This window comes from Hypanus sabinus, chromosome 25, assembly GCF_030144855.1.
Source record: "Hypanus sabinus isolate sHypSab1 chromosome 25, sHypSab1.hap1, whole genome shotgun sequence".
NCBI classification, from domain to species: Eukaryota; Metazoa; Chordata; class Chondrichthyes; order Myliobatiformes; family Dasyatidae; genus Hypanus; species Hypanus sabinus.
In genome coordinates this window covers 12,589,249-12,602,574 of record NC_082730.1, presented here as the reverse complement: position 1 = coordinate 12,602,574, position 13,326 = coordinate 12,589,249, and the positions used below count along the sequence as shown (strand labels likewise).

Sequence of the window (13,326 nt, the reverse complement as noted above, 5' to 3'; positions counted from 1 at the left end):
TGATTAAATGGCGGAGCAGACTCGATAGGCTATACCTTATGGTCTTGTGTTCTATCAGTTTATGAGATTACTCTGAGGTGCAAGGAAAGGGCTAATCAGAACATTACTATACCATTAAACTGCTATTAAAGTCTCTAGATATCTTTGTACACAGGCTTTCAGCCTCTGCCTATTAGATAGGGATATTTAAGTCAATTTAATCTACAAATGACTCCAAGTATTGATCTAGGGATGATCATAGAGTCAGCAGAGATGCTGCAGTAATAATTAAAAGGCATCAAATATAGTGGAAGAGATGGACGTACGGTTTTTAATTACACCTGCATTGAAATCTGCTCTGAAATCTAGATCAAATGAAATTTATGAAACAGAATTTCAGAAGCATACAATCTGTTTACAGTATCACTCGCTCACATCTGTAACAAGAGCTCGTGTTTCTACCCTGGCTGGTTCTGCCAGAAGTAACATCTGTGTAGCCTGATTAAAAAAAACTGTACTTAAACAGAGATACTGAGTTAAAAATTAAAACAATAAAAATGAAATCATTACTGAGGAAATCAATAAGGGGGAGTTTTACAAGGATCTCAGATTAAGAATTCATTAAAATGGAAGTATTTGATAAGGCAGAGGTCCATTAGAGTTCTTTTGTAACAGCTGATTTAAAATCTACGCAATGTAGAGCTGTGTGGGTTTTTACGGGGAAGGGGGAAGAGAAATATAACAAAATTAGCTGAAGCAGTGGAGCATTTGAATTGATAAAGGGTAAAGATAACAAGCTCAGAATTTTCATTCGGTTGAAACCAGAGACAATCGACAGGCTCCAATTCACAGGATTGAAAGAGGGCGCAGGTGGTTGTAGATTCAGCCAGCTACAGCACAGGAACAATCCTTCCCACAATGAGGAAATCTTACAAAAGCAGTGCCTCAAAAAAGTGGCATCCACCACCAAGGATCATCACCGCCCTCTTCTCATTCCTACATCAGGGAGGAGGTACCAGAGCCTGAAGAGACACACTCAATGTTTTAGGAACAGCTCCTTCCCCTCTGCCATCAGATTTCTAAACAGTCCATGAACTCGTTATTCCTTTGTTTTGGATCGTTTATTTACTTTGAACTTTATTGTAATTTTATCTCATTGCACTATATTACTGCTACAAAACAACACACTTCACCTCATGAGACAGTGATAATAAATCTGATTCTGATGAAGGAAACAGATAGAATTATGGTGGTTGAAGGACTGAAGGAGTACAAAGACAGGAAATGCTTAAAGAGACAAGGACCAAACACAGGTAAATGGGTCTATCTCAGATTAATATCTTGGCTGTCATTGACCAGTTGGACTGAAAGGGCCTACACCTTTGCTGTATGACTCTATGACAGATTTTTGGATTTTGGGAGCTGGGAAAGTTGAATCAGAATTAGGTTTAATATGATTGATATATGTCGTGAAATTTGTTGCGACAGTGCAATACATAAAATATACTATAATTATAATAGATTAAAAGAAATTAGTGCATAAAGTGAGCAAAATTAGTGATGTTCATTGGATTATTGTCTGTTCAGAAATCTGATGACGGTGGGTAAGAAACTACACTAAAAATGTTGAGTGTTGTCTTCAGGCTCCTGAACCTCCTCCCTGATGGTAGTAACGAGAAGAGGACATGGCCTGGATGCCAAGGGTCCTTAATGGTGGTTGTCACTTTTTTTGAGGCATGGCCTTTGGAAGTTCTTCCTGACAGGGAAGCTAGTGCCCATGAGAGCTGAGGCCAAAGTCAGATCATTCTTGAACAGGGTTAGTATTGAGGGGTCAGATGATCTCCATTACTCCACTGATCCTTTCCTTGCTCCAGATTCTCTAGTCCAACCTTGCATTTGACAGACATCCCACCCTGCAAAAAGTCATTTCAGGGAGGTAGCACCATCAATTTGCGGGAGACTCCCAGAACTTCCGGGAGAGGTGGAATGTCTGCAATAGAGTAGCTCTTTAGCAGCCTGCCAGCTAGTTTAAATAATGTTAGCTATGCTAATGAACGAATGACACCTGTTAAACTCACCTCAACTGTGATTGAGCAATGGAAAACCGTGGGCAATGGAAAAGTCACTGTTGCAAACAGTGCAGCGAGCAACACTGTCATTATTTTTGACCCCTATTAGGCAGGGATACACTTTACTGTAGTCTGGGGTGAAGTATATTTTTTTGGAACACTCTGCCATGTCACGCTCTCTCTGTCTCTCTCGTGCGTGTGCTCTCTCTCTCTCGCTCATTCTCAAAAAAATCGATTTCTGGAATATTGTATTTAGCTTGCAGGCGTCAGGGAGCCGCTATCAAAATGCGGGAGAGGTGGGATGTCTGACTTGAAATCCCTTGTCACTGCTACCGTTCCAGCCCATCTAAGAGAAAACACATCTTGTGGTAATGCCTCAGGGCATAAGGTATTGAAAGGCTGCCCACTAACCTGTTTTTCCTTGTGATAAAGTGAGTTTAACGTATAGGGCAGGATCTGCAGCGTTGAATACGTAAACCCTGTTAACGTAGACATGGCTGTGACCAGGACCACACTCTTCGAAAGGCACATGATGATGGCAGAAACGGTGAAGAAGGCAATGCTGGCGAGGTACACAGCTTTGGTTCCAAACCTCGTAACCAGCTTGTCCATGATTGTGGAGCAGAAGATGGAGAACGCACACTGCAGGAAAAGGCCCATGCTGCCCATCCGAACACCTGCAGGAGAGAAGCAGACAACAGCCGCTCCAGGACATGTACCAACGCAGACCCTTCAGGAACGGGCTGAGCTTTGGAGTTTTCACCTAGACTAGAGGGCGTAGCAGTTAGCAAATGCTTCACAGCACCAGCGACCAGGTTCAACATAAGGAGTCTGCACTTTCTACCCGTGACTACATGGGTTTCCTCCAGGTGCTCTGGTTTCCTCCCACATTCCAAAAGTGCACAGGTTAGAGTTAGTGAGTTGTGAGCAAGCTAGACTGGTGCCAGAATCATGGTGACAATTGCATCACCATACAGGCAACATCCTTGTAAATCTCCTCTGCACCCTTTCAAGAATCCAAATTCCAATGCGCTTTGCCTTTTGTTGTTCTAACTCTAGTAAATTTGCTGATGACACAAAGGTTGGAAGTGTTGTGGATGGTGTGGAGGGCTGAATAGATTACAGTGGGACATTGATAGGATGCAAAACTGGGCTGAGAAGTAGCAGATGGAGTTCAACCCAGATAAGTGTGAGGTGGTTCATTTTGGTAGGTCAGATATGATGGCAGAATATAGTATCAATGGTAAGACTCTTGGCAGTGTGGAGGATCAGAGGGATCTTGGGGTCCGAGTCCATAGGACGCTCAAAGCAGCTGCGCAGGTTGACCCTGTGGTTAAGAAGGCATATGGTGTATTGGCTTTCATTAATCGTGGAATTGAATTTAGGAGCCGAGAGGTAATGTTGCAGCTATATAGGACTCTGGTCAGACCCTACTTGGAGTACTGTGCTCAGTTCTGGTCACCTCACTACAGGAAGGATATGGGAGCCATAGTAAGGGTGCAGAGGAGATTTACAAGGATGTTGCCTGGATTGGGGAGCATGTCTTATGAAAACAGGTTGAGTGAACTCAGCCTTTCATCCTTGGAGCAACGGAGGATGAGAGGTGCCCTGATAGAGGTATATAAGATGATGAGAGGTATTGATTGTGTGGATAGTCAGAGGCTTTTTTCCAGGGCTGAAATGGTTGCCACAAGAGGACTCGGGTTTAAGGTGCTGGGGAGCAGGTACAGAGGAGATGTCAGGGGTAAGTTTTTTACTCAGAGTGGTGAGTGCGTGGAATGGGCTGCCAGCAATGATGGTGGAGGCAGATACGATAGGTTCTTTTAAGAGACTTTTAGATAGGTACATGGAGCTTAGAAAAACAGAGGGCTATGGGTAAACCTAGTAATTTCTAAGGTAGGGACATGTTCGGCACAGCTTTGTGGGCCAAAGGGCCTGTAGTGTGCTGTAGGTTTTCTATGCTTCCATGTTTAATTCTGTTGTTTCTTGTAAACGTTGAGTATAATTGGTGCTTATTTTATGTCCTTGTGAATGCTGCTTATATGATGTGGTTGTAAGCTTTTCATCGCAAATGTACATGTGACAACAGACCTCTTCAGAAAAATAATAAACTAGTTACTTGTAGCGGCACCAAGTCCGAGTGACAGAGGAATTACCCGACGCCTCCAGTGCAACACACCCGACCACAATCTCGATATCCGCAGTGGAACTGGTGTAACCTGCTCTGCCGTCACTGAGCACTCTATCATGAAGCCCAACTCTTTATCGAGAGGCGACAGGGGCATGGAGAGGATAACACCTTCGGGTAGTTAACCACCTCCCACACCGGCACCGAGCCGCCTAGAGGAAGGTAAGTTTTGTCCTGTTGCTGCGAACTTGATTCGAGGTTGTCAGGTGGAATTGTTAGAAATCGGACCTTTGGATACCTACTACTGAGTGTCTGGCTCTGCCTGCGAATGGTGTGGTTTAATGGTAGGTTTCTGGTGGGAAGGTGGGAGGGAAATGTCTCCTACTGATCTCTGCTGGGGCCCAGTATCTGCAAATCCATGTGTCCGCTGGAAGCAGGAGGGTGAAGGTGGTCTGTCCTGGGTTTGGGCGACCGTGGATGTGGGTGGGAAAGGAGAGACGGGGCTTGTTTTGCGGCCGTTGCTTGGTCCGTTCTGCTTTGTTGTGTTCTGTGTTGCTTTGCTGAGCACTGTGGGCACGCCGTGTCGGTGCTGGAATGTGTGTCGACACTTGTGGGCCGCCCCCAACACGTCCTTGGGTGTGTGTTGGTTGCTAATGCAAGTGCCAGATTTCACTGTATGTCTTGAAGTATGTGTAATAAATAAATCTGCGTCTGAATCTACACACTGTGGCCACTGACAATATCTTTGTATGGTCGCGGCCTGCTGCTGTGGTAGCCCATCCTCTTCAAGGTTTGATGTGTTGTGCACTGTTCTACTGTTTGGTTATTTGAGTCATGGCTGCCTTCCGGACAGCTTGCACCACTCTGGCCATTCTCCTCTGACCTCTGACACGAAAAAGGCGTGTTCAAGGTATATCCACAGAACTGCCACTCCCTGAATGTTTTTTTTGTTTTTTCCACCATCCCAGTAAAACTAGAGACGGCCTTGCATAAAAATCCCAGGAGATCCGCAGTTTCTGAGATACTCAAACCACCCTGTCTGGCACCAAGAATCATTCCGCGGTCAGAGCCACTGAGATCACATCTCTGTCCCCGTTCTGATGTCTGGACTGAACAACAACTGAACCTCTTGACCATGTCTGCGTGCTTTTACTCACTGAGTTGCTGTCACGTGACTGGCTGATTAGATACTTGCGTTGGCGAGCAGGTGTGGCGGCCTACCTCATATATTGGCCGCTGAGTGCGCGTGACGCCACACTGGAACGGCAAGTGCCGTGCGAAATCACCTACCTTCGTCATAGCGCAGTCTGGCTTCGCTGCCCGGGTCGGCATTTGGGATGCCCTGGTACAGCCCTTCCCCCACAAAGTCCGTGTAGAACATCATGAAGGTCATGAGGGCCATCCAGCTGTAGAACTCGGCCACGACCAGCTGGCGGGTCACCTTGGGAATGCGGCAGTACAGGTGGTACAGTCTGGGGATCAAAGTGCAACAGTTCTTCAGTACAAAGAGAGAGTGCCTCAGACGCCACAGAGTACTCATGGCACAGCAACAGCGCCTCGCCAAAGGCTTCATGACTTCCTTTGTTGAGATGTCCACCAGCACGTCCGCATTTTTGGAGCTCTCTTCAGAGACGAAGAAAGTGGCAAAAATGCACACGACAAATATGGCAGCCAGAAGCGTGAAGAGGCAGTCCTCATGCCCACCCAGGTAGGCGGAGAGGGAGGTCCTCCTCCAGTCTATTGCGGTCAATAAATAACCAATACAACCTCCCAGGCTGATCATGAAGGAGTACATGGAGAAGGCCTGCCGACATTCCTCAGTGTCGTGGAACAGGTCGGACAGCAGGGCCTCCAGCGGGGTGAAGCAGACCTGGCCACAGAAGTCCAACATGCAGATGCCAATGATGAGGAAGATGACATCCACTGGGTAGTCTTTCAGGCTGAAAGCGGTGGCTAGCCAGCTGGCGTGCGGAATGATGAAGAGGCTGAGAAGGACGCCGACGCAGAGGCCCCAAATGAAAGGGCGGCGGCGGCCATACCTACTCGTCCAGTGGTCGCTGGCGGACCCAATCATCGGGACAAATATCAGACCTAGGACTGGCCCAATTCCTGTGGAGAGATGGCACCAGCAATTAAAATATTCCCAAAGGAAATATGTTCCATACATGCACCTTGGGAAGACAACTGTCGTCCATCATTAAGGACCCTCACTACTGGGGCTCTTTTCTCATTGGCGACACAGTACTGTAGTGGTTAGCGCATTGCTTTACCTCGTCAGCTTCCACCAATCAAGGGTTCAATTCCCACCTCCGTCTGTGGGGAGTTTGATACCTTCTCCGTGTGACCACATGACCTTCCGCTGGGTACTTTGGTTTCCAAAGACGTACGGGTGAGGGTTAAGGAGTTGTGGGCATGTTATATTGGTGCGGAAGCGTAGCACAAACCTCACTGGTCCGATTTGACGCAAACAACACATCCCACTGCATGCTTCGATGTACACGTGACAAATAAAACTAATCTTCACTCTTTGCCACCAGGGAGGACATACAGGAGCTTGAAGACTAAACATTTTAGGAGCACCTTCTTCCTCTCTGCCACGATTTCTGAATGGTTCATGAACACCACCTCGCTATTCAGCCTCCTTTCTGCACTATTCATTTATTTTTTATACATTTCTTATTGTAGCACTAACTGTTTTTTCTTATTGATTGCATAAAGCAACAAATTTCACGACACACGTCAACGATGAGAGCCTGATTCTGGTTCTGGGTAGGGAGTGTTGCAGAACATGGTTCCTAGGCAGTGGTAGACTGGGTGTTGCATGAGGATTCTGGCGCACTGCCCTTCGTCAGCCTCATCACTGTGTGTAGAAGACGGGAAGCAACCAAGGACGACCCCAGTTTGTGACACTTATTTGTACCACTGGGCCTGGACTTCTGAGGTCGAGAGAATGGAACTGCCCCAGTGCAGTGGCTTTTCCACTTTAAATCTCTCCTGCACAGGTGTCCTGTCATCGTTGGACAAGCACCATTGTACAAGACACTTTGCCTATGTAAGTGTCCGACTAAGTACTTCTTAAGCACAGTAATTACTTCTGATTTCACCATCACCTTCTAGATATCAACCATAACCTGTGTTAAACAAACGTAACAGTTTCTTCCCCCAAGCTATCAGACTCCTCAATACCCAGAGTCTGGACTGACACCTTACTGCCCTATTGTCCTGTTTATTATTTATTGTAATGCCTGCACTGTTTTGTGCACTTTATGCAGTCCTGAGTAGGTCTGTAGTCTCTTGTAGCTTTCTCTGCGTTGTTTTTTTACGTAGTTCAGTCTAGTTTTTGTACTGTGTCATGTAAAACCATGGTCCTGAAAAACATTGTCTTGTTTTAACTATGTACGGTATCAGCAGTTATGGTCGAAATGACAATAAAAAGTGACTTAACTTGTACAACAAACACGAGGAAATCTGCAGATGCTGGAAATTCAAACAACAACACACACAAAAGGCTGGTATTTTCGTATTTCCCCCTCCCCCCTCTACTTTCAAATCTCTTACTACCTTTCCTTTCGGTTAGTCCTGATGAAGAGTCTTGGCCCGAAACGTCGACAGCGCTTCTCCCTATAGATGCTGCCTGGCCTGCTGTGTTCTACTTGACTTGTACACCTCTGATCCCCTTTATAATACCTTCCACTCACCTTAACCCATGTTCCCTTGTTTCTGATACCCCTGCCATGAAAAAAAGATTCTGGCTATCTACCCTATTGATGCCTCTCATAATCTTACGTGTCACCCCCTCACGTCACCTCTCAGCCTCCTTCGCTCTAGGTAAAACTAGCCCAGCCTATCCAATCTCTCCTCATAATTTAAGTTCTCCCACCTAGACAATATGCCGGTGAATTTCCTTTGCACTCGTTCCAGGGGGCTTTCAGGCCTATATTTTATTTCAAAGTTAGCCCCAACCAGTTCAGATTGGAGCCCAGAGTAATATCCTAGAAAACAACAACTAGTGTATGAAGAAAGCCATCCTCCAATCGTGATAAGAGACATGACTTGTGACCAGACTTCTAGGCCAATGGCAGCAGAAACAAAAACTCACGCAAAATGATGGCAGAGCTCAACATGTCAGGCAGCATCTATGGAAGCAAATAAACAGTTGATGTTTTGAGCTGAGACCCTTCATCAGGCCTGGAAAGGAAGGAGGAGGATGTCAGAAATTGAAGGGAGGAGGAACAGGAGATGATGGGTGAAACCAGGTGGGAGGGAGGTGACTGGGTGTATGAAGGGCCTCGGCCTGAAAAGTCAACTCTTTATTCCCTACCCCAGATGCTGCCTGACCTGCTGAGATCCTCCAGTATTTTGTGTGGGCTGCTCAAAATCAGTGATAGGCAGGTTCCTGGGAAGATTCAAGAAATGGAATTCAAACACTCGCGCCCATTTTGCGAACCCAGTGAGTAAAGTGACCACAGAGCACAACAATTCCCATTTGGGCTGTGGCAATTTTGTTGGGTCCCATTTGCAGTGCTATCCCACTCCCCCCGGGACCTGGCCACCACTCCGCGTGAATGGAGAACTGGAAATCTACCCTCCCACGTGGATGCTGAACCAACCCGATCGTACTTCCGGGAAGGATATCCAATAACTTACTAGACGACCGGGACAAGCTTGTGTTAACTATCAACAAACAAACTCACTGCCAATAGAAACTGGCTCTTGAAATAACTAGCAGTAGCTCTCTTTAGAGCAGGGTTATCCACCTGGGGTCCTGGACCCCTCGGTTAATAGGAGCATCCCAAGGCATAAAAAAATTGGGAACCTCTGCTCCAGAGGAGGGCCAAGAAGAGAAACAGAGGGATCTTGATGTCCACATCTTTAGATCTCTCAAAGCTACCATGCCAGTTGATAGGGTTATTAAGACAGCATTGGCCTTCATTACTCGAGGAGTTGAGTTCAAGAGCCACAACATAATGCTACATCTCTACAACACCCTGGTTAGACTACACTCTTGTGTTCAGTTCTGGTCATCTCCTTATAGGAAGGATGTAGAAGCTTTAGGGAGAGTGCATAGGAGATTTACCAGGATGCTGCCTGGATTAGAGAGGGTGCAGAGGAGATTCACCAGGATGCTGCCTGGATTAGAGAGGGTGTGGAGGAGATTCACCAGGATGCTGCCTGGATTAGAGAGGGTGCAGAGGAGATTCACCAGGATGCTGCCTGGATTAGAGAGGGTGCAGAGGAGATTCACCAGGATGCTGCCTGGATTAGAGAGGGTGCAGAGAAGATCTACCAGGATGCTGCCTGGATTAGAGAGGGTGCAGAGGAGATTCACCAGGATGCTGCCTGGATTAGAGAGGGTGCAGAGGAGATCTACCAGGATGCTGCCTGGATTAGAGAGGGTGCAGAGGAGATTCACCAGGATGCTGCCTGGATTAGAGAGGGTGCAGAGGAGATTCACCAGGATGCTGCCTGGATTAGAGAGGGTGCAGAGGAGATTCACCAGGATGCTGCCTGGATTAGAGAGCATGATTTTTGAGGAAAGGTGGAGTGAGCCCGGGCTTTTCTCTTCAGAGTGACAGAGGATGACAGGCAACTTGATAGAGGTGTGTAAGATTTTACGAGGCACAGACAGAGTGGGCAGCCGGCATCATTTTCATAAGGCGTCAATGGCAAACCAAGTGCGAAGGCTGTAAGAATCATTCAGCCAATGGGGAAACATTGCAACACAAAGCTAGGAGTTATGTGTTCAAAGTTAGCTAACGGTTAGCGCAGGGGGTTCCTAATCCTTTTTACGCCATGGACCAATGCCATTAAGCAAGGGGTCTGTGGACCATAGGTTGGGAGCCTTGGGTTAGCACAACATTTTACACCTCCAGTGATCTAGGTTCAATTCTGGCCATGGCCTGTAAGGAGTTGATACTGTATGCTCTCCCTGTGACCAAATGGGTTTCCTCTGGGTGCTCTAGTTTGCTTCCACATTCTAAAGACGTAAAGTGTAGGGTTAATGAGTAGTGGGTATCTTATGTTGGTGCCAGAAGCACGGCCACGCTCCGGGACATATGCAGATTGTGGTCGCTCTACGTTCTGATATACACTAAAGCTAATCTTTATTTTATTTTAAAAAAAGGAAAGGGACGAGCCAGAGGGAATCCAGGATTACACAGGACCAACTGAGGAAAAGTCATCACTTTGTGCTTCTAGACAGCAACAGCTTATGTTTTTTCAAAATACTCTACTTGTTAGGGAAAAGTTGTGCAGAGCAACGGGACCAGTTGAAAAGCCTGTTACAGTATTTGGCACAGGGATGTTCTCTGTGCAGTCTGCGTGGTGCATTGGAGACGTGAGAAACTGCAGAAACTAGAATTCAGAGTCACACACAAAACGCTGGAGGAACTCAGCAGGTCCGGCAGCATCTTTGCTGGGGAATAAACAGTCGACGCTTCGAGACGAGACAGGACTGCTTCATCGGGACACTGGATTGTGGAGCAACGCACAAAATGCTGGCGCAACTCAGCGGGCCAGGCAGCATCCACAGAGGAAAATGGACAGGGAACGTTTTGGATCAGGATCCTTCATCTGGGCGTAGTGAGAGTGCTGCACAGCTGGTATAAAAGCAACACCAATGGCAGGACTACAACCAGGGAGCGCAGCGTGCCTGATGGGCTGAACTGAAGAGGGACTGCAAGACTGGCGGGGCGGGTGGGGGGCATCATTAAGGAAACACTACACAGCAGGAGATCAAAGTCAGCAGGCCCTGCAGCAAACCTCCACACTCTCTCCAAAGCATTCACGTCCTACAACAAGGCAACCAGAACTACACACAGTACTCTGTGTGGTCTTACCAGACTTTATATACTTCAGAGTATTGTGGTAATACTGAACTCACCCAAGACCATGGTCATATACTTCTCCTGGACTCCAGCCTCGAGGAGCAGAGGGGGGACGAAGGTGATCCCAGCTGCCACACAGATTTCCAGGCCACACGTCAGCGAGTTCAGCAGCAATAGCTGGGACCTTTTCCTGTGGAAAAAGAAATTGGGCAGGGGCTTCTCCATCACAACCACCGGGCGTCTAGATCGTGCCGGAAGAGACAAAGTGCAGAATCAAACTTGCCTCGTCCCACTTTACAAATGTCCTACAACTCTCGCCGTCTCGAACACCACACAAGTGGAGAGTTCTGGGCACTGTGGGCATGGCACAGAACTGCTCCATGTTCGGCGATCTTCACCCATCACCAGACTGCTGGTGAACACTGACCATGGTTTTGGTGAAAAGGACACTAACCTCCCCTCGCTTCAGGATGGTAAAGAAGTCAGCGATGGAATCTCTGAGGGAAAAAAGAAAGCTATTTTCAGATTCAAATTGAGATTTATTTCTCACTTGCACATTGAAACATACGATGAAATGTGTCATTTGCGTTAGCAATCAACACACGCACGGATGTGCTGGGGACAGCCTGGAGGTGTTGTCACTCATCCCAGTGGCGACACCGCAAGCTCACAATGTTCAGCAGAACCACACGAGCAACCAACAAAACTCCCACAAAAAGTCGTGGATACAGCCCAGTCCACCAACGGTAAAGCCCTCCCCACCATTGAACACGTCTGCATGGAGCGCTGTTGAAAGAAAGCAGCATCCATCATCAAGGACCCCCACCACCCAAGGCCATGCTCTCTTCTCACTGCTACTATCAGATAGAAGGCACTGAGCCTCAGGACTCACACCACCAGGTTCGGGAACTGTTATTATCCCTGAACCACCAGGGTCTTGAACCGGAGGGGTTACTTCACTCACTCTATCACTGAACTGTTCCCACAACCTATGGACTCAAGCAGTCCATGTTCACTTCATGTCCTCAATATTTATTGCTTATTTATTTATTAGTATTTTTTCTTTTATATTTCCATAGTTAGTCCTCTTTGTACGCTGGTTGTCTGTCCACCCCGTTGGGTGCAATCTTTCATATTCTGTTTCTTAGATTTACTGTGAATGCCCGCAAGAAAATGAATCTCAGAGTAGTTATATGTACTTTGATAATAAGTTTACTTTGAAATTTAAACAACATTTGGAGAACCGCACATACGCCCTTTTCCTCCCACTCACTCACACTCCAACCCCAGGACAGGCTGCCTCCAGTAGACCTGCACACATCAGGCCTCTGACTTCAACTAGGCCTTCAACTTAAGGCTTGATGGAATCTCCCCTCAGGCTGTCCGAACTAACTGACTGTTCCCCGTCGCTTACCGCTTTCGGTGTTCGCAATGTAGTCCCATCTAAACCGTAGAAGCCCGATGTAGATCGGGTCATCACTTTGCATTCCAAACATAGAAGTAACCCTGACCTACCTATAGGCTCAAGAGATTCTGCAGAAGCTGGAAATCTTGAGCAGCACACTCACACACACACACACACACACACACACACGCACACGCGCACACACAAACAAAATTCTGGAGGAACTCAGCAGGTCAGGCAGCATCGATGGGGGGAAATGGGTGCTGTTTTGGGCCGAGGCCTGGCAAAGCGTCTCTGCCTGAAAAGACTTGAAGGAGGGTCTCGGCTCGAAACGCTGACTGTTTTTTCGTTTCCACAGATGCTGTCGGACCTGCTGAGCTTCCGATTGCCTTCCACTTTGATTCTCCACCGCATTCTCACCCTGACCTATACGTGGCTTCATTAAATGTTACAACGCGGCCCGACAATACTCTTGGCTCCTGGTTCACAGTCTATGTGTTGTTCGCGTGCTTTTTGCCGTTTGCGCAATTTGTTCTTTTTCACACGTTGGGTGTTTGATTTTTCCTCGAACTTGTTCCATGGTGTTTCGTGGGAGGACAAATCTCAGGGTTGTATTCTGTTACATACTCTGATCATAAATGTACTTTAAACAAGCTTGAGGAACAAAATCTCATCTTCAACCTGGGCAGGAGCCTCCCGAATTCAATACTGAATTCTCCAACTTTCTCACACCTTTTCCTGTTGTATGCCACCTATCTGTGATATTGGCTCCAGCTATTTCTCTCTATTGCTACTGTAAAGAGGGTTTCTTCTTTTTTTGTTAACTAGCAGGAATGCTAATTTACTGATAACGAGAATGGTATTCCTTTGTAAACCAAATGGGGATTAATGTTCTTTCTTCTGAGTCTGTAAGCTTTT

General features: G+C 46.9%; 1 protein-coding gene across 6 annotated transcripts in view; it reads right to left on the bottom strand.

Annotated features, from left to right (window-relative positions):
• Nucleotides 1–13,326, bottom strand: part of slc45a3 (solute carrier family 45 member 3) — a 176,276-nt gene that overhangs the window by 13,013 nt on the left and 149,937 nt on the right. For 5 of the 6 annotated variants that reach the window (XM_059950125.1, XM_059950122.1, XM_059950126.1 and 2 more), the window contains 3 exons: nt 11,060–11,500; nt 5,467–6,285; nt 2,460–2,725 (listed from right to left, as the gene is read on the bottom strand). In XM_059950125.1, coding sequence (XP_059806108.1) covers nt 2,460–2,725; nt 5,467–6,285; nt 11,060–11,228 — 1,254 coding nt within the window. In that variant the 5' untranslated portion in view covers nt 11,229–11,500. The remainder of the gene's footprint in view (nt 1–2,459; nt 2,726–5,466; nt 6,286–11,059; nt 11,501–13,326) is intronic. The other variant, XM_059950128.1, reaches the window with a different exon arrangement.